The 18,944-nt window shown below is 41.6% G+C and overlaps 1 protein-coding gene across 1 annotated transcript; it reads left to right on the forward strand.

Annotated features, from left to right (window-relative positions):
- The first annotated feature begins 344 nt into the window (after window positions 1-344).
- NLRC4 (NLR family CARD domain containing 4) lies at window positions 345-13,149 on the forward strand. Its single transcript, XM_063124270.1, has 7 exons — window positions 345-654; window positions 1,512-3,524; window positions 6,033-6,122; window positions 6,527-6,697; window positions 8,509-8,601; window positions 10,859-11,023; window positions 12,505-13,149. Exons 1-7 carry the CDS (start codon window positions 351-353, stop codon window positions 12,819-12,821), a joined length of 3,153 nt encoding a protein of 1,050 aa, XP_062980340.1. The 5' UTR covers window positions 345-350; the 3' UTR covers window positions 12,822-13,149.
- Window positions 13,150-18,944: the final 5,795 nt, after the last annotated feature.

Here is an 18,944-nt window from a genome sequence, read left to right on the forward strand (position 1 = left end):
GTATTGATTCTTAAAATGCACCCTGCTTTCTTCCTCCCACTATTCAGAGAAATCTGTGAATCTATTAACTTCTTAGGTTCAGATTGATATAAAAATCCAAAGTGATTCTGAAATTCAGATTGACATAAAAATTCAAAGTGGTTCTCAGATTCAGGAACTATCTAATCCAGTGCTAATATTTCTTGTTAGGAGTTACTATGTAATTTACGTTCTCATTCACCAAAAGCTTTATATTCCAATAATGTATCTGCCTTATTTTTCTCAAAATATTTTTGATAGGTAAATCTTAAAGATTTGAACTGCAGTCAAACTAATGATGTTCATTGTGCAACAGATTAGCTGATTTGATCATGTCAGGAACAGTTCCAGATATGAAGCATTCTTTCTCCTCAGTGGATTTCATACAGACAAATAGTGTACAACTTATTCAAAGAATGGGGATGCCAACTGTCAAGCAAATTACAGATGACTTTTTTGCAAAATCTGTTTTGTCTGATGAAGAAAAAGATATCATCATTTGCCAGAAAACTAGACAGGATGCTTCAAGACGTCTGATATACCTCATTCTGAAAAAAGGTGAAAGAGCCTGTGACCTTTTGGTTAAAGCACTGGAGAAAATTGATTTCCCCCTTTTTCAGAATCTACAAGGATACGGTAAGTAGAACAGTCCCACAACTCCCAGGACAGTCTGATTTCTACAAAATGGTGAAAGACTTGTTCAGCCTCACAGGGAAATGTATTTATTTATTTATTGCATTTTATACCACCCAATAGCTGAAGCTCCCTGGGTGGTTCACAAAAATTAAAACCATTCAAAGTATAAAACAACAAGTATAAAAATCATGATATAAAATACAACATAAAAGCACAACCAGAATAAAATCAGCAGCAGTGCAGGAATACAAATTTAAAATACATATCTAAAACAGCAAAGTTAAAACTAATTTATAGACTGTTAAAATACTGAGAGAATAAAAAGGTCTTCATCTGGTAAAGACAAAACGAAAAGCTAAAAGTCACGAAAGCAGCATAAAACCACATAAAAGCATAAAACAACTAGCAGGATTAAAATGGCATTTTAAAAGTTTGGAATAGATAGATAGATAGATAGATAGATAGATAGATAGATAGATAGATCTTTGCCTGTTGCTGGAAGGACAATAAAGTAGACATTGGGCAAACTTCTTTGGAGAGAGCATTTCACCACTGAGAAGGTGCTCTTTCTGGTAGCCACCTGCCTAATCAAATCTTCCACTGAAGATTTTTATGTACATAAAGGTACATATGGAGGAATGTGGACCTTTAGGTACCCTGGTCCTAACCTGTGAAGGGCTTTAAAGGTCAAAACTAGCACTTCAAATTTGGGACTGGAAACAACTAAAAACTAGTAAAACAACAACAAACAAGTGCAGGTCAGCTCTCTATCTCACCACAGTAGCAATTTCACTGTCAAATCACGGACCTACTGGTATTGCCTTTGGATAGTCCTTGTTTTATTTTGTTTGTTTTAGGTGCTGCTGGGCAAATGACGCCAGAAGACTTTGATTGCTTGGTTGAGGATTTAACTGACTTTTATAGTCGTCCATCTTTCCAACAATTCCATCCATTGGGAGAAGAAATTGACATCATCTTTAATCTGACAACGACTTATACAGATACCTTGCTTTGGAAGAAAGACATCCATAACGCTCGGCTGGGACAGCTCTCTTTAAATGCCCTTTTAGATGAACTTAGAAATCCCTGTATCATAGAAGGAGAAGCTGGCAAAGGGAAAACGACCCTCCTGAAGAAGATTGCTTTACTCTGGGCTAATGGAGATCATCCTGCCTTGATGAAATTCAAGCTTTCTTTCTTTATCAAGCTAAGTGAGGCCCAGGCAGGATTGTATGAGACAGTGTGTGAACAGCTTCTTAAAAAGAAATATAGGATATGCAAAGAGGACTTTATGGAGATGTTAGATTCGCTAAGAGAAAAAGCCCTCTTTCTGTTAGATGGGTATGATGAATTCCAATCCCAGAGCTGCCCAGAAATAGAATCACTGATAAAAGAGAACCATAAATTCAAAAACACAGTCATTGTTACGACAAGGACCGAGTCGATTAGTAGTCTGAGGCTGTTTGGGTCACTGATTGCCGAGACAGGTGATTTATCTGAGCAAAGTGCAAAACAGCTAGTCAGAAATGTATTGAGAAAAGAGTTAGCTGAGGGCCTGTTGTCTCAATTGGAGAAAACAGATTCCACTTTTCAGAAAACAGGCTCTCAGTTTGACAACCTGATGAAGACCCCTTTGTTTGTGGTTATTGCTTGTGCCATCCAAATGGGAGAAACCACTTTTAATCCACACACACAAACCACTCTGTTCTCCACACTACATGATTTGATGGTGAGGAAAAACAAGTACAAGACCAAAGAGATACCTGATGAACATTTTCGCCTAAGCATAATCCACTGTGGAAATTTAGCCTTAGACGGAGTCTTTGAACGCAAAGTTAATTTTTACCCTGAGGATTTCTCCAGTGTGAAAGAACAGGTCCTGTTAGCTACAGGCCTCATGCATAAGTACTCAGCCCAGAGACTAACAGCAGTATACAGATTTTTTCACAAGTCTTTTCAGGAATACGTTGCAGGCAGGAGACTTTCCAGGCTATTAATATCCCGTAGGGATGAGGACGTGACAAGGGGAAATAGTTACCTACAAAGAATTAATAGCATCTCAGATATTATTACTACCTACCACAGTTTACTCCTGTATACTTGTGGATCATCAGCTGAAGCCACTAGAAAAGTTATCAGTCACCTATCAATCATTCATCAGCATGGCAGTCTTTTTATATTGCCTTCTCTCCCTGATCAATGGTCAGAAGCAAAACCCATGAAAAACAAAGAAAACGCTCAAGAAGAAGAAGGAGTAATTGCAACTTTGGGAAACTCGTTTGTGGAGTGTGCCATTAGCTTCCTCTATGAAAGTCTCTCTGAAATTACCGTGAAAGAGGAGTTTGAGGAATTCTTCCATGGCAAAAACCTCTACATAAATACTCAAAGCATTCCTACATATGTCTGTGGTTTTTTCGAATACTTTTCTAATTGTGTGAGTGTGCTAGAACTCATTAAATTAGATTTTTTGGGCAGCTCTTCTTGTGAGGATGCAAAAGATGGGCGAAAAGAATGTTCTAAAACGACTCTATTGAAAACTGTCATCCCTGAAAAGGCAGTCTCCTTATTCTTCAGCTGGGAACGAAAGCTCAATTCTTTAGAGATTACACTGAAAGACTTCAACAAATTAGAAAAAGGTGATGTTAAGTATCTGGAAAAAATATGTTGCTCTGCCTCAAGGCTCAGATTTCATATCAGCAGAAGTCCTGGCATCACAGGAAAGCTGAGGGAAGTCCTCTATAGCTGTACAAACCTGCAGGACCTTTTTGTGGATTCGACACCTCTTACTGCAGAAGATGAGCAACAGATAGCCAAAATGATGTTACTGAAAACCATAAAGTTAAAAGATCTGCAGGATGCAAGTCTAGATGGTATGTGGGTAATACCTTTGACAAACAACATGTACTTTGTGGTTCAAATAAAAGGGCTGCTAACTAGGCAGCTTACTGGAACTGTCCAAAAATACCCCCTCACTTCATTATCAACAGATAAAACTATTTCTGCGCCATAGGCCAATGTGGGGTCCTTCCTTTTCCCTCACCCTTTCCCAATATCTCTGAAGAAACTTCGTTCTGGGATTATTTATTATTACTGATTTATTTAAACCCCCTTTTACTTCACAGTTCAGCTGAAAAGAGCAGCCTACAAACAAGGCAGCCTCTGCCCTCAAGCTTACAGCCTAAAAGACAACAACCCAAAAGTGAAAAGGGATGAGAAGGGCAGAGGGTAGAGGAAAACAAGCAAACTGAGGCACCAGTTTTAATATTCTTAGAATGACCAGTTTTCATGTAAGTAGCTCAAGATGAAGATGAGCCAAATAGAGATGAGCCGAGCAGTCCCATCTCTCCCACTACTGCTGAGTGACGGGATGTAACTATACATAAGAACTCTGCACTCTGTCTGTCCACACAGTGGCCAATCAGCCATTGGCCAGGGATGAACAAGCAGGACATAGAGCAACTGCACCCTCCCACCCATGTTCCCCAGCAACTGGTGCACACAGGCTTATTGCCTCAAATACTGGAGATAGCACACTATGCCATCTTCGGTAACAGCAGGGAGCAATTTTCATGTGGGTTATTTTGAACAATGCGGTGGCAGTATCTCACACTTTGCCTCCTTTTCTGGCCCAGAATGCTACTACTGGTCCCTCAGTTCTGCCTATTTGTGCAAGGAACACAGCAATAGGGATCTGATATGATTCCTGACTGTCTAGTGATGATTCTGTTTCAAAATAGGCTCTAACCTTTGACAAAATTAGTCATATTTGTCTTAGTATTCAATAGGAAATATTTTATTTAGTTAGTTATTATGTCCTACCTTTTCTTCCTCTTGCAAGGAACCCAAGGAGGCTTACATGGTCCTTCTCCTCTCCATTTTATCTTTACTACAACATCTATGAGGCAGGTTAGCCTGAGAGTCAGTGACTGGCCCCAAGTCACCCAGTGAGCTTCACAGCCAAGGGAGGACTGGAATCTGGATCTCCCAACTCCCAGTTCAACACTCTAACTGCTGCACCAGCTCTCATATATGATTGGCTAGAGGCAAGAAAGAACTTGTAGTTTCTGTGGACTAGACCTCCATGATTGGATTATTCACGCCTGAAGATTCTTCTCAATGATGGGTGATGTCACTGGTTGAATCACTGTGGGATGAATGTGGCAAGCTCTTCCCCTCTGTAGCAAAAGAGCCCAACAGCAAAACTAGTAGCTTGTCAGTATATTTAGGCTGAAACTATACACAGTTGGCCGGGAGTAAGCCCCTTTGAACTCAGTGGGGCTTACTTCTGAATAGAAATGCACAGGATTGTACTGTCAGCCATCCACCATCACCTTCCTCTTCTGTGAGGAATGGATTCAGGCATACAAGGTAAACATCACTTGCCTTTCTCAAGCACAAAACAAAACAGTATAAGTTGGACATTCAGGCAGTACTTGTAAAAAGAGGAAAAAGCCATTATAATAACGATATACAGTTAACATCCTTGATTCTCTACTGCAGGAGTGTTCAACCTCAGACCTGCCTAGGATTCCAATATGGCCCTTTGGAGTGCCCCAGAAGTCCGTGCTCCCCTTTCCCCCTATTATTTATTTATTTATTTATTTATTTATTTATTGCATTTTTATACCGCCCAACAGTCAAAGCTCCCTGGGTGGTTCACAAAAACCAAAACCATTCAAAGTATAAAACAACCAGTACAAAACCACGATATAAAATACACATTAAAAACATACTATACATGATTAAAACTTCTTTAAAACATCCTTAAAACATCCTAAAAACATTCTAAAATTTCACAAGATAGGCCTGCCGGAATAGATCAGTCTTTATTGCTTTTTTAAATTCTAAAAGACTGTCAAGTTGACGAATCTCCTCTGGCAGGCCATTCCACAGTCTGGGAGCAGCAGAAGAGAAGAGGAAACCAGACTACTGGTTTCCAGGCACGTAAGAACATATGAATGTAAGAAGAGCCCTGCTGGGTCAGACCAAGAGCCCATCTAGTCCAGCATTCTGTTCACACAGTGGCCAGCCAGCTGTCGACCAGGAACCCACAAGCGGGACATGCTTTTGCATGCCCCCCTCCCCCTTTATAAAGGTTGACATGCCTCTTCTAAGTCTTCGTTACTAGAATCCTAATTCATTGATGTTTTCAGGAAAGGTCATATTTAAGCTACAATGTGCTGGTATTTGGGGTATTTTAGCTCTGCCCCATTTGCCTTTGGCCCCCATCCACTGCTAGAAAGCAGCCCCTGAGAGCATCTCTGAAACTGGAACTGATCCGCAGACCGAAAGAATTATGACACCCATGCTATACTGTATTGTTATATACATAAAACTGTTACATGCTACTTAAACTTATCATTCTCTTTTGTTTGGAGGTCTTCTTGATGGAATACCCGGCCTTGTCAATGTGGAAAAGTTTACTTTTGACAACATCAAGATGAATGAAGCCACTGCTAAAAAATTAGGTAGCTTTGTATTTTCTTAAAATATTCTGCAATGCTATTCATCTTATCTGGATTCATCATAATATTCACAAGGTCTACCCTACTGTCTTCTGTTGAACTTTAGCTGATACACGCATATGCATTTTTTAAGTGCCACATTCCTTCATTCTCCCTCTTGCTTTTTCTCTCCCTTCCCTTTACCTTGTTGTTACATTGGTGTACTTAGTTTTTTTATATTAATTTGTAAAGCTTAGTATAAATAAACAGTTAAATATTCAACTATGCAATCTATTATTTCTATACCGCCCCATAGCTGACACTCTCTGGGTGGTTTACAAAGATTAAAATAAATAATTTTCATTTGTTCCAACAATAATCAAATAATAGATTAAAACCTTTATTGTTTTTCCTGAATTTGTTTGTAGCTGAAGGCTTAAAAAACCTGAAAAAACTACAGTTATTGAAGTTGAATAATCTTACTGATATTGGAGATGGAATGACACATATAGTAAAGTCAATATCCTTCTGCCTCAGAGATCTGGAAGAAATTCATCTAATCAATTGCTGCCTTTCTGGGATTGCTGTGGAAATTCTAGGTATTTACCATGTTGTTGTTGTTAAATTTGCATATTCTATTTATATGTTGCCCAATAACAAGAATTCTCCAGGTGATGTGCAAAAATGACATAATAAAACAAATTAAAACTACAAATTCCAGGATAAGCACAATTCCAAAGGGCAGCCCTTTAAACACTAAACTAGAGGGTAGGCAATCTGGTGCCTGCCAAATGTTTTGGAGTCCCATCAGTCCCAAAATATCTGGCGGGTACCAGGCTGCCTACCCCTGCAGTATAGAATAAAAAATGCTTTTAAAAAATCTGCATCAACTGTTCAACTTTGAAACAGTGGAGGCTGGTGGCTCCGATTTTTGGTGGGGCTGTGAATTCAATCTGGGTTTCAGTCAGAACCAGCCAGAACACTAAAGGACCTATCCAAGGTGGCAAAGCTTGATATGTTTAGCACCTTGGGTAGCTCCTTTAGAATTCTGGTTGGCTCTGACTGAAACCCAGAATGGATTCACAGCCCCACCAAAATCAGACCCACCAGCCTCCACTGCTTCTGCATTAACCTTGCAACCTTACAACAGGGCAGACAATTTGCCCATCTAGCCTAATATTATCTATTCTGATTGACAGCAGCTCCTCATTGTCTCATCCAGAGACCTTTCCATGACCTGATCTTTTGAACATGAGATGCCATGCATTGGCCCTGGCACCTTCTGGTTTTGTTTTACCTTTTTTAGTGTTTTTTCTGCTCCACCTTTTTGCCATAGCCACCAGTTTGCTCTACCACTGAGCCTTTTCTCATTTTAAAACAACAAAGACTACATTTATCATATGTTTATTCACTGTTTTTGGACATCCACCTCCTATTAATATTCAAATTGTTGACTTGATTTGAGATGATTGGGGAAGCGAGTATTAATAAAATGCAGTTGCAGCTCCTTTCTGTCCGGTGTGGATGATATGCTGTTAAGGCTTTAATGTTTCTTGTGCCTTTAATTGCTTTACTGCATCAGGCTTTTAACCCACATGTTTACCGAGGCTTCTGCTTCCGGATTCTTGGCACGATTAAGATTGGCTTCTTTAGACGTGTGTTTTTTCCTGGGTTTTTTCTTTCTCTGACTTTTTATATGTTCCATTTCACAGCCACGAGGTGGCACTGTTTCCCAAGGCTTCTATAATGCCATTGAAACTTTCCTAGTTAAGAAAAAAATGATACTGGTTGTAAAATATGGGAGAAGCCCAGGAAGGACCTGCAAATACCATGAGTGGACAATTATGATTGCACAATAAAAGCCTAGTCTAGAAAAGCTCTAAATGAAGCACATCTTTTTGCAAGTTCAACTGGCTTTATTGTTTCTTATTGATACATCAACTGGGAAATTAATGAGTAATTTCCATTTGAATAGCCCTGTATCAATTTCCTATCTTACGTGTGTTGTAGTGGTCGTGGTGCTGGTCTTTAACTGTGGATATCCTCTCGTTATTATTATTTTATTTGTTTAAACAGTGAGATATTGCCATTTATAGTGCTGCATGAAAGGCTTCATATTATTTGCAAGAATAGATTCAGGTACAAGTTGGATCAAACTGCGCTAGGGTTAATTTTAGCACTGCAATGTAAAGGTGCCCTAAAATTAATCTGCACATGGGCACACAAGTTTTCTTCTTCTTTTTGAATGCTGCTGACTGAGAATGCAGATGTGTGTGGAGGGAAGAAGCACATAAGAAACATTTCATAGATATAGCAGACTAAAGATGAAAGACTTTTTCCAGTTTCTTACACTGTGCTATCTACATAAAGGCAACTTTACTAATTGTTTTTTTTAACATTTATTTTATAGTCCAGAATATTTGCAATTTATCGAAACTTTATGCACTTGATTTATCTGATAATTTTTTGGGAGATGCTGGAAAAGAAGCTCTTTGCCAACTAGGTAAGAAAACAAATTTTCTCCAAGTAAAAATAATTAAGCAAGCAATCCTATGCATAGTTAGACAGAAAAAAGTCTTTTGAGTTGAAGCATTCCCCAGCCAGCATGGCTAGTTGGTGATTGCTGGGAGTTGTAGTACTTTTTTTCCTGTGTCTAAACTTGCATAGGATTGCAACCTAAGAGTCATTGTGGTGTCTTACTCATAAGGAAGTCAGAGAACACGTTGGAATAAATTGTAATGTGTTAGGAGTCTTTAGTATGGATGAAATTATAATTTGTTGGTGTTTTCAGGAAAGGTCAGTTTGAGTCTGCTGGTCATTTTATTAGATATAAAGAGATAGCATCGTAACTTACCAAGTCAAAACCAAAAAGTTAACATTAACATTTCTTCACTAAGCAGTTAAAAAATATTTTGAAAAATGTATCATTAATAAAATTAGAGCTAGGAAACGCTGGAAACTCTTCATATACTGGTGAAGTGAGGGAAGGTACCTCTATATCAGCATGTAAAACTGACATGAACCATTGGTACGGATATTGTAAAATCCATTCCATCTGTGTTTCGCATATTGTCCTGTGTCAGTCTTTCTACAGTCTGCTCATTGGCGGCATCAGATTTTTCCCAATTTCCAATATATTTGAGTAAATGTGCAAATCCCCCCCCCAAATGTGCAAATCTTCCCCAAAACGCAAAGATTCCCCCCCCCAAAAAATGTGTGTCTTAATGCATTAGCTTTATGGGGGAAATTCACATTTTCAGCCAGTGTTTGTTGTTTGTTTGATGTATTTTTCTGTGACTAAATTTGTGTAAAATTCTAGAAAGTAAAAACCCGGTCGGCAAGCAGACCATGCGCTTCTGCATGGAAACCATGCACTCTGCCACTAAGCTATTGGCCTTTCCTTCACGCTGGGTGCTCCACAAATGTAAATCAAAAACAGAGGGAGAAAAGCACCCAAATCAGGTGAAAAAAGGGAGAAGCAAATTCTCAGCATGCTAAACTTTTTATTTGTAGGTTGAAGAGCCTGACGCGTTTCAGCCTGTATCTTTTCAAGGTCTTCGTCAGGGGGCTGTAAACATTTAAAATACATACTGCAAAACCTGGTAGGGACAGCAAGTAGTAAAAATATATTCTTATTGTAAAATTAATATTGCCACAGGGGGCCATGCACATATGTAAATTGTCTGAACCATTTTTTAATTTATTGCATAAGGACAAAATACTTTGTATATTAATATTTCAATACATACATACAAAACATTTCTTCTCAAAAGAATATATATCATATCTTACTTGCAGGGAGATGTCGGGCTCTTCAACTTACAAATAAAAAGTTCACCATCATGAGAATTTGCTTCTCCCTTTTTTTTACCACTCCACAAATGTACCAACTATCACTGAGAAAACTCTAAAGCAGAATTCCCCAATCTGGCGCCCTCCAGGTGTGTTGGACTACAACTCCAGCGTTCCCCAGCCTGCGTGGATGTCTGGGGAATGCTTGGAGTTTTAGGACTTTTTTCATGCAGTGGACTGCACCCTTAGTGGCTTGGGAGAAATAGACAGAAGTTTGTGTTCTGTTTCCTGGTTTTCACATTTTGCAAGTGGTCTTCTTCACCAACATTCTCCTTGCCAGGACACATTTCGAACGTGAAGCGATGAACTTATATGTGTAAAATTTGCAACCTGCATGCTGCATTCATTGAGAGGATTAGTGTTTCGAGATCATGTCAAAGTATACCATGGCCCTTTCTACACCTAAGGGTTATATCCCAGGAAAATGGAGGGATCATCCCTGCCTGCTCCTGGGATCCCCTGTGTGGCATTTGGATGCACAGGAATGATCCTGGGATGGTCCTGGGATATAGGGCTGATGTAGACATGCCCCATGTCCCAGGATCTGTATAACTTGTGTGTAGCCAGAAAACTATATTGACATAGGATTGTCGCACACAATAATCATGCATTTTCCTACATGCAGATACCACTATGAGCCATCCCATGTCACTTGCAAAGCATAATATGAGAAAACACCTCCCTGTCATGCCTTGATCCAAGGCATTAAAATAAATGCCAAACCATGGTCAATCTGAACATGAGAATTGTCCACCACAAAAATCTAATAACTGTGCTATTTGTTTATTATTATGTTATTTATTGCAATTGCTGAAAATTATTTACAATGATTTGTTGATGAGGCACGTTGAATTTGAAAAATCTGTCATTCGTTTTACCAGTATGGTTTTAGTGGCACTATTTTTCAGTTGACAGCTTAAATAGCTTACCAAAGATGGAAGTGCTGATGCTCCCCCGGATGAATGAAGTGAATGTTTGCCTCATTAAGCTAGAACAGCTAGAAAGAATGCCGCAGCTGACAAAACTCGGGCTGAAGAAATGGGATATCACAGACTCTGAGGTTGGGATTCTTGGTAAGTACACAGCCCAGTAGAATGAGAGATACGCAAAGACAATAGTTAAGGAATCTAATATGATAGCATACTGTAGCCTTCCCTGATCTGGTGTCCTCCAGGTGTTTTGGACTTCAAATCCCATCAGCCCCAGCCAGCACAGCTAATGCAGGAAGTTGTAGACCGAAACAACCGGAGAGCAACAGATTGGGGGAAACTGGCATATTGGATCAAAACAATTACTGTGATCCAGAAGGTTGTGCACATGTTGCTGATTTGTTGCACGTGTTGGGTGCATAGGGATCCCTATGAGACCAAGCATAAGATTCTGCATATATGACTGACTTGCTAGATGTGGTTTCCCCCAACTCACTACTTGCACATTATAGTAGAACAGAGATGGGGATGCACTGGCCGATGGAGCTCCCCATCCAGCCCACAGAGCCTCCTTAAATTCCTCCAGAGGGCGTTGCTTAGCCTCCAAGCCACGCCCCCTGGAGAGATCCCCACTATTCTCTCCAATCAGTGGTTGGAGATAACAGCAGGGATTCCCCGGTGCATTGCTGGCTCTCCGAAGTGTCTTGTGGAAACCTGTTTCCATCAGTGGTCTGTATTTGCTAGACTGAGGCTATTGTTGATTTCTGTCTCTGTAAATAGCTAAGGACAATGTGTGAGACTGATTTTAAACAATAAAAATAAAAAGAATACATAATAATATCAGAGAATTTTATTATGTAAAATTCATAAATTTTACAGCAGAATTCATATTTACACCCAGTACTAAAATACTTGAGAAAATAGAAATGTTTCCCAAAATTGAGTACTGAAAGATGGCGTGATGGGCTTCCCTGGGAAGTGTGTTCCATGACAATGGGGGCAGCACTTAGAAGGCTTTGCTCCAAACACTACAAAATCCAAAATCAGAAGGATGGGAGTTGGAGCAGAACTGTTCCCATTGTTCTCAGGGTACTAGGAAGTTCGTATGGGAGATTTTTGATGCAAAACATTGGTTTTGGGATACTTCTTGACACTGGGGGGCTGTCTTCATGGTGCCAAGTTGGCACTGCTTTGCTACCAAACCCCACGGTGTTGCTGGTGCGGTGGGGGGGAGCAATACATACTGAGGAGGCAGCATGGGGCTTCCAGAGGCCATTAGGCTCACCAGTCTACCCTCTGCCCATCTGGACAGCAACCAATCGGGGTCGCCACCCACCCAGCCACGCCTCCACTCTGGAGCGAGGTTAGACGGCGGATGCTCTGTACTCGCCTTGCTCCAGAGAAAGAAGCCAGGGAAAGTCCCTGACTTTTTCCCTTTGCATCTTCACTGGAAAGCTTCGGGGTGGCTGCCACCACACACACACGCTAAATGCTCTCCATGCATTTAGACAGCCCCCAGATTTCAGCAAATGCCATTTTAAAAATTCATTTGCTGAAGATTACATGCTACATGCTGCCCTGAATAGCCACTTTGAAGAAATTGGTCTTTTAAAACATTTCCCTAGGTAAGCTTTTTGCGAAGACATCCCTGGGAGATCTCCAGCATCTGGACATAGCAGAGAATTGCATGACAAGTGATGGATGGCTTACCGTCTTACAGGTGTTATTGAATCTCAAGAAGTTGGCATTTCTAGATTTCAGCCGACAAAGAGGCTTTCTGCCTTCTGCCCGGTTAGTCTTGGAGATGGCCCGTATGATAACCAAATTGGTTTCTTTACAAGAGATCAATTTGACTGGCTGGCAGTTTGATGCCCATGAGCTAGGAGAAATTAAGAAAGCGAAGCAAAAACGTAGTAATGAGTTGCAAGTTATTATTTCTTAAACATGGCCAGCTCTGGATAGTGGATACAAAGTCCCATCCATACAAAGTCCCATCCCAAGACTGACTGAAGGGATTTTCTGACACATCCTAATTCCTGGGACCCAAATGAGGAATAGACTTTCAGAACAACGTGGGACATGACACTTGAAATGTGGAATATAGTGAAGAACAGAAACATTTCCTGTACAACCATTTTTTTAAAAAATAAGCAAGGAGAAACAAAGCAGTAAATGCCCTTATCACCCCGGGTTTTAAAGATTAACATGTATACACTCCCTTTAATATTAATTTTGTAATGGTACTGGTAGTTTTTATACCTATTTTGAGATAGTTCTCACATTGTTTAGTATATAAACATTCTTTTTTTGTACATTTTTCACAGGTTTTTATGGGGCAGGTTTCCCCCCTCTTTTGTTTATAGTAAGAACAAGAGAGGGTATTTAGAGGTTGTCATGTGTGAAGATTTTAGGTCTACAGAGGCAAATTAAAAAGGTCAGGCCTTAGAGGCCTGTGGTTATTCTGTTGGGAGGGGGGATCCTTGAAAGAAGTAGTCTCATCTCCTGGTTAAGTTTTATTTCTCTGGCTAAGTTTCATTTCTCCAATTAAGTTTCATTTCTTCAATACTTTCTGTTTGTGGGGAAGAGGCTATAAAAAGAGAGGACAGAGCCAGACAGAGAGAGCAGTAAATTATGAGAACATGAGAAAGAAGAAGCTGGAAAAGCCTAAATGCAGCTAAGGTAAAGGACTTGCATTTTTGCAACTTTTACTTTCTTTTAATGCCTTTGTTTCACTCAGCTGTATTGACTAAATACCTTTACTTGTAATTTGGTTGTTTTAATATTCTAGTAAACTGTTGTGTTAAACCTAAAGTATCTGGAGTGTCACTTACCTCACGTCTACAGCCTAAACCCCACGTTATTGGGAAGGGGAAGGTAAAAGAAAGAAGGTTGGCTCTTAAGAAGGCAAAAGATCCTTAAGGAGTTGCTCAGGAGGTCCAGGTCATAGGTAGACATGTAGTGACATATAATGGCAGTGGTCGGAATGGGGCAGGTCAGCAGAGCTCGCAGAAGGCAGCTTCACTGACCTGTCCTGGTCTGGAAGCCAGTGTTTCCGCTCGTTTTCAGGGTTCCTTTACAAAATGCCAACTTCCCATTGTGGTACCGGTAGGTCCATAAATAGGCTGGCTTGTCTGAAAAATGCAGAAAGATGAACAAGGTCACCATTTTTCAAGATGGTGGCAAAATTAGGCATTGAAAAATTTGGCAACCTACATTTTCAGATGCACACATTTTCTATCAAGAAACATCAGGTTGCCACTAATTCCTCAAAGATGCCATCAACAAGTATCCTAGCGGCCTTTTTGGCATTTTGAACCAGTCTATAAAGTACTGCCCTTGCCTGGAGATAAGCCGCTTTGGGTTCGTTTTAGTTGGACTATTTCCCACAAGTGTAATAAAAGTGTCCTTAATGCTCCTTAGCGGCCTGTTAAGAAGATTAGAAGAAGGATTGCAATAGTTGTACTAGATGACTATCCGATAAATGTCTAATCTCCTTTTTAAGAGAAAGGGGATTGTTGGAAAAGCTGCCCTTTGGTATAAATTCCAAACAGTAGCAATTGTTAACTTTCAGCAGCTTATGGATATTACTGGGCTGCTTGCTAATTAAAATTCTTACCCAGAAAAGTCATTTCACCCTGGCCTTGACCTGCCTCATATGATTGCAGCCATCGCACCAAATTGGTGTAGCCTTGGAATATGCAAAGAGTTTGTCAGTCACCATTTTCAATGAACTTCTTGGGTGAGCAAATGGCATGTAACAGGAACATTATCTGTCTTAACATTTTTACCTCGTCACACACATACATAACTGGCAGGCAGGCAGTTATCTTAAGAGAAATGCAAGGCAACTCTTAAGGCAGTATTTTTGGTGGTTATTTTAACAATTCATGATCATATTGTCCCTTCCCCCTTTGTTATCTTTAAATTCTTTGGGTGTTCAAGTAGCCACTCAAGGACCATCTTTAACTGATGAAAGTTAAATTGCTGTCAGTATTTTACCTGTGAAAGAGGTTATCTTCAAATTACCTGAAGAATCAAGAATCTTGTGGCAACTCAAAAACAATGTACATCCCAGCTACTGATGAGGGCAGAAGCCAAAACATTTACCTCTAAATATATTTTGAAATTATTACTCTTTTATTAGTCTATCTTTCATGTGTGTGTAATTGTGACAAAGGTTGTTTAGTAAAGAGCGGTGCAATCCTATGCACGTCTACTCAGAAGTAAGTCTCATTGTATTCAATAGGACTTACTCTCAGGTTGGATGTATAGGATTGCAGCCCAAATCTCATAAAACCCATCTGAACTGTCAGTTCTTGTATGACATGTTGTGCTAAACCAGGTGTGGGCAACTTTGGAGGTTCCAGAGGCCATTTTCTACCCTAGACCCCTTTGTGGGCCACACTCCTGCCAAAATTTGGCAGCAGTGGTGGCAAAATAAATACCCGTGGATCCTTAAAAAGGACAAATTTAGCTTAAAAACAAGCTACATTTTATCTTTTTAAGGATCTGTAATGGTTTGCTGCTCAATTAGGGCAGCAAACTACTCAAAAATAATGGATGGTTTTACCATCGGACTTGTGCAAGTCCACATGATCACTAGTCCACCTGTCGGATATGTAGCACCAAAAAGGCATTTCCCCCTCTTGTCAATACCTTGTCAATTCCCCCTCTTCTGGGAAGGGCACAAATGAATTACGAAATTGACAAGTACAGAATATGACTTTCTGGCCACTAGGTGCTGCTATTTCTCTATACCGGTAATCCAACAAAACAACAAGAAAAACAGTGTTCCAGGTAAAGTAACCCAGCAGCTCTGTGACTCTAATTTACACCGTGTTTAAATATATTAAGATCAACATGCATCAATAGGAAGTACTTCTTCACACAGAAGTGGCGGCCACAGAGTGTGGCTATGGGCTGTAGCTTAGATGGCTTGTATTAAGCAATTTTTCGGAAGATAAGGCTATGAATTCTAGCACTATGGCTATTTGCAACCTCAAGGCCTTGCTTGTTCCAGAACCCTGAGATTCACTCCTGGAGCTAAGTACAAAATAGTGGCTTTTAGGCTTCCCCAGCCTGGTGCCCACCAGATGTGTTGAAATGTAATGCTTATCATTCCCAGACAGCCTTGCCCAGGTTGGAGAAGTCAAGCTTAGAAAATGGGGGTGAATACTAAACATACACTCTTAGGCTTCATCTTGACAAGCATAGGAGGAAAGCGCATTGCTCTTATGAGGAAATTGGCTCTGTTCCGTCAGTGTTACACGGCCTTCCCTAAAATTTGGTTTTTCAGTGCCAGAAGAAACATACTTCCAGGTGTGTGTGGTGTGTGTGTGTTAGAACCAACGTCATCAATGAGAGAGGCTTGTTACCCGCCCCACTCGAGGATCTCCCTTCCAGGTTTCAGTCAGAGCTAGCCAGAATTCTAAAGAAGCAATCCAAGGTGCTGAACCCATTTTGGGAATGGGTTCTGGCTGGTTCTGACCAAAACCAAGAATGGACTCACAGTCGCACTGAAATTGGAGCCAAAGATTAAAAGGGCTTTTAATAACAACAAAGCAAAACCAAAATGCCCGGCTCAACTTTCAGGCATGTGGGCAGCAGCACTGGGGGGGGGGGATCTGCACGTCGTACCCAGAGCGCTTCTATGCGACCCCAGTGCACCCCGAAAACGATCGTCTAACTTGCCTGTAAAAGAACCGAGGAAGAGAAGTCCTTGCCGGCGCCACCCACCTCCCTCCTCACCGAAAGAAGGCAGGGTGGACAGCTTCTTCCGCTCTCCACCCCCGCTTTCTTCCGCCGAGCTCTCCTCGCTGGCTGGCGAGGAGGGAGGTGGGTGGGCAAGGACTTCTCTTCCTCGTTTCTTTTACAGGCAAGATAGACAATCGTTTTCGGGGTGCACTGGGGTCGCATAGAAGCGCTCTGGGTACGACGTCCGGATCTCCTCTGGGAAGCCCCAAGGGAGGAAGCCCTGGCTAAGTCCTCTAGAGAGCATTCCAAGAAGTGCAAGCAGCCAGAGGGCAGCAGCAATTCTCAAAATCTCAACAAAAGAGGCAGAAGAGTGACAGCCTCTTTTGCAGGGAAACGAAGAGCTGGGGAAGCTGAAAATCCACTATTTTGTACTTGTCATCTGAGCAGTGGTTTTCGCAAAGCTTTCTGGCATACGCTGGGAACACTGTTGGCCTCCTTGGCCTTTCACAAGTGCGCAGGCAGAGGCCCTTATTGATAAAACTGTTGTCATTTCCCACACATCCACGATACAGGAAAGGGTCACATTTCTGGGAGGTCATATTATAGAAGAAACGAATGTGGAGGTTGCTACATATTCCAGGCTCTGGATTGAGGAGGCAGATATCTGGAATATTCTGACCAGAGGCAGGGGTCAACTCAGCCCAGAGAGCAATGAGCTCCACAAGGAGGAGAACGGTACTGGACCGCATGATGAGGCAGGCTTGGGAGTCCACTGGCCAGCCTGGCTTCTGCTCTGTTATATGATCCCAGGAAAGACTGATGCAATCAGGGGATTGCCAAAGCAGCAGCTCCAGGAAGTAGGTGGAAGTGGTGGGCACAGAGCATACATTCTTCTCTCTCACACAAGATTTTTTTAGCAACCCCTTGTCCCAAGGGCTGCAGAGCTGTGGCTAACCTTCCCAAAGGCGCCTGAGTGAGGATTGCTTGTTTTGGGTAGCACCACCACCCCATCCACCACCTTGCTTGAGAGCTTCTTGCTTGAGATCTTGCAATCCAGGTAGCCCTTCCATGTCAGCAGAGAGAAAGACAAGCTGTGCTAAGTCCTCCATGTTCTCCGCCTTTGCCATCCTGGAGACCACTCCGTCCCTGTTCACGGCTTTTTGTGGTTTGTTACTTCCATTTTTTCCAAATTTGTTTTGTTTTGAAAATCTTTGAGATTCCAGATTATGTGTTCACTGATTCTCTTAGAGGATTCATCATACCTTGAAAAGAGTGCATCCCCTTCACTTTGATGAAGTTTACTCTTTTATTTTCCAAGGCTCCCCTTAAATGGACCACCTTGTCCAAGGCAAACGTCCCAACCAAGGAAAACTGCTTAGAAGGGTTGACTTTAGCATACCAATTCCATTTCCCTAAAACTTGCAAGCTTTCTGGTTTTTGTACATGCAGCAAGCAGGAGTTATTTGGGGCGGCACTGGTATGGCTTTTCAGCCCAAGCCCCCCATTTCCCTCACGATCTCATGACCTTATGCACAGGGATGTTGGGTATTTTTAGTTAGAGAACATTTACACTGACTGTCATACAAACTCCTCCTCCTCCTCCTCCTCCTCCTCCTCCTCCTCCTCCTCCTCTTCCTCCTCCTCCTCCTCCTCCTCACCACATGTCCTTAAATAAACAGAGTCTTTTGAGTGAGATCAAGGTCACTAGAGACACAGAGAGAAATGGATCTGACAGAGCCAAAGTCCCACAGTAGAAATCTCAAAAGGTCTCTTACCTTAAGCCCATGCTGGTAGGACTTTGGAGAAAACAGTACACCGACCCTCTTCCTCTGTCGGGCATGTTGAATCTCGATGGAACCTCCAAGGGGCTGTCTATACATGATGAAAGCCCCGGGGCAGGTGTGTGGTGGCCTGGCGTCGATTATATGATGCAGAAGCCACCGTGCACCCACCCGGGACTTCTCCCTGAAGCTTCAAAACAAAAAAGCTGGGGACTTACCCCAAATTTTTGTATGGAGTGCAGCAGTGAGAACTGCACATCACCATCTGTCACTGCGTTCTGGGGTCATGGCGGAGGCGTGGCTGGGCGAATGGCAACCCCTGATTGCTCGCTGTCCACCTGGGCAGGGGGAAGGGGGTGGGCTGGTGGGCCCGTGAGCTGAATGGCCTCCGGAATGCCTGCGCTGCCTCTGGAGTGGGGAGAAGAGTCTCCATTTTGGAAAGTGTTGTTGCCCGAAGAGAAGAATGTCTCCCCTTCCATGCACTTCTCCAACATTGACCCAATTCTCCGCAGGGCTCTTTCTTGATTTCTCAGTGCAGCAGGGCTCCTTCTTCCAATGTGTATCAACCCCAAGCTGAAGGTTCCTCTGGG

Source organism: Elgaria multicarinata, chromosome 4 (assembly GCF_023053635.1).
Source record: "Elgaria multicarinata webbii isolate HBS135686 ecotype San Diego chromosome 4, rElgMul1.1.pri, whole genome shotgun sequence".
Taxonomy (NCBI): domain Eukaryota; kingdom Metazoa; phylum Chordata; class Lepidosauria; order Squamata; family Anguidae; genus Elgaria; species Elgaria multicarinata.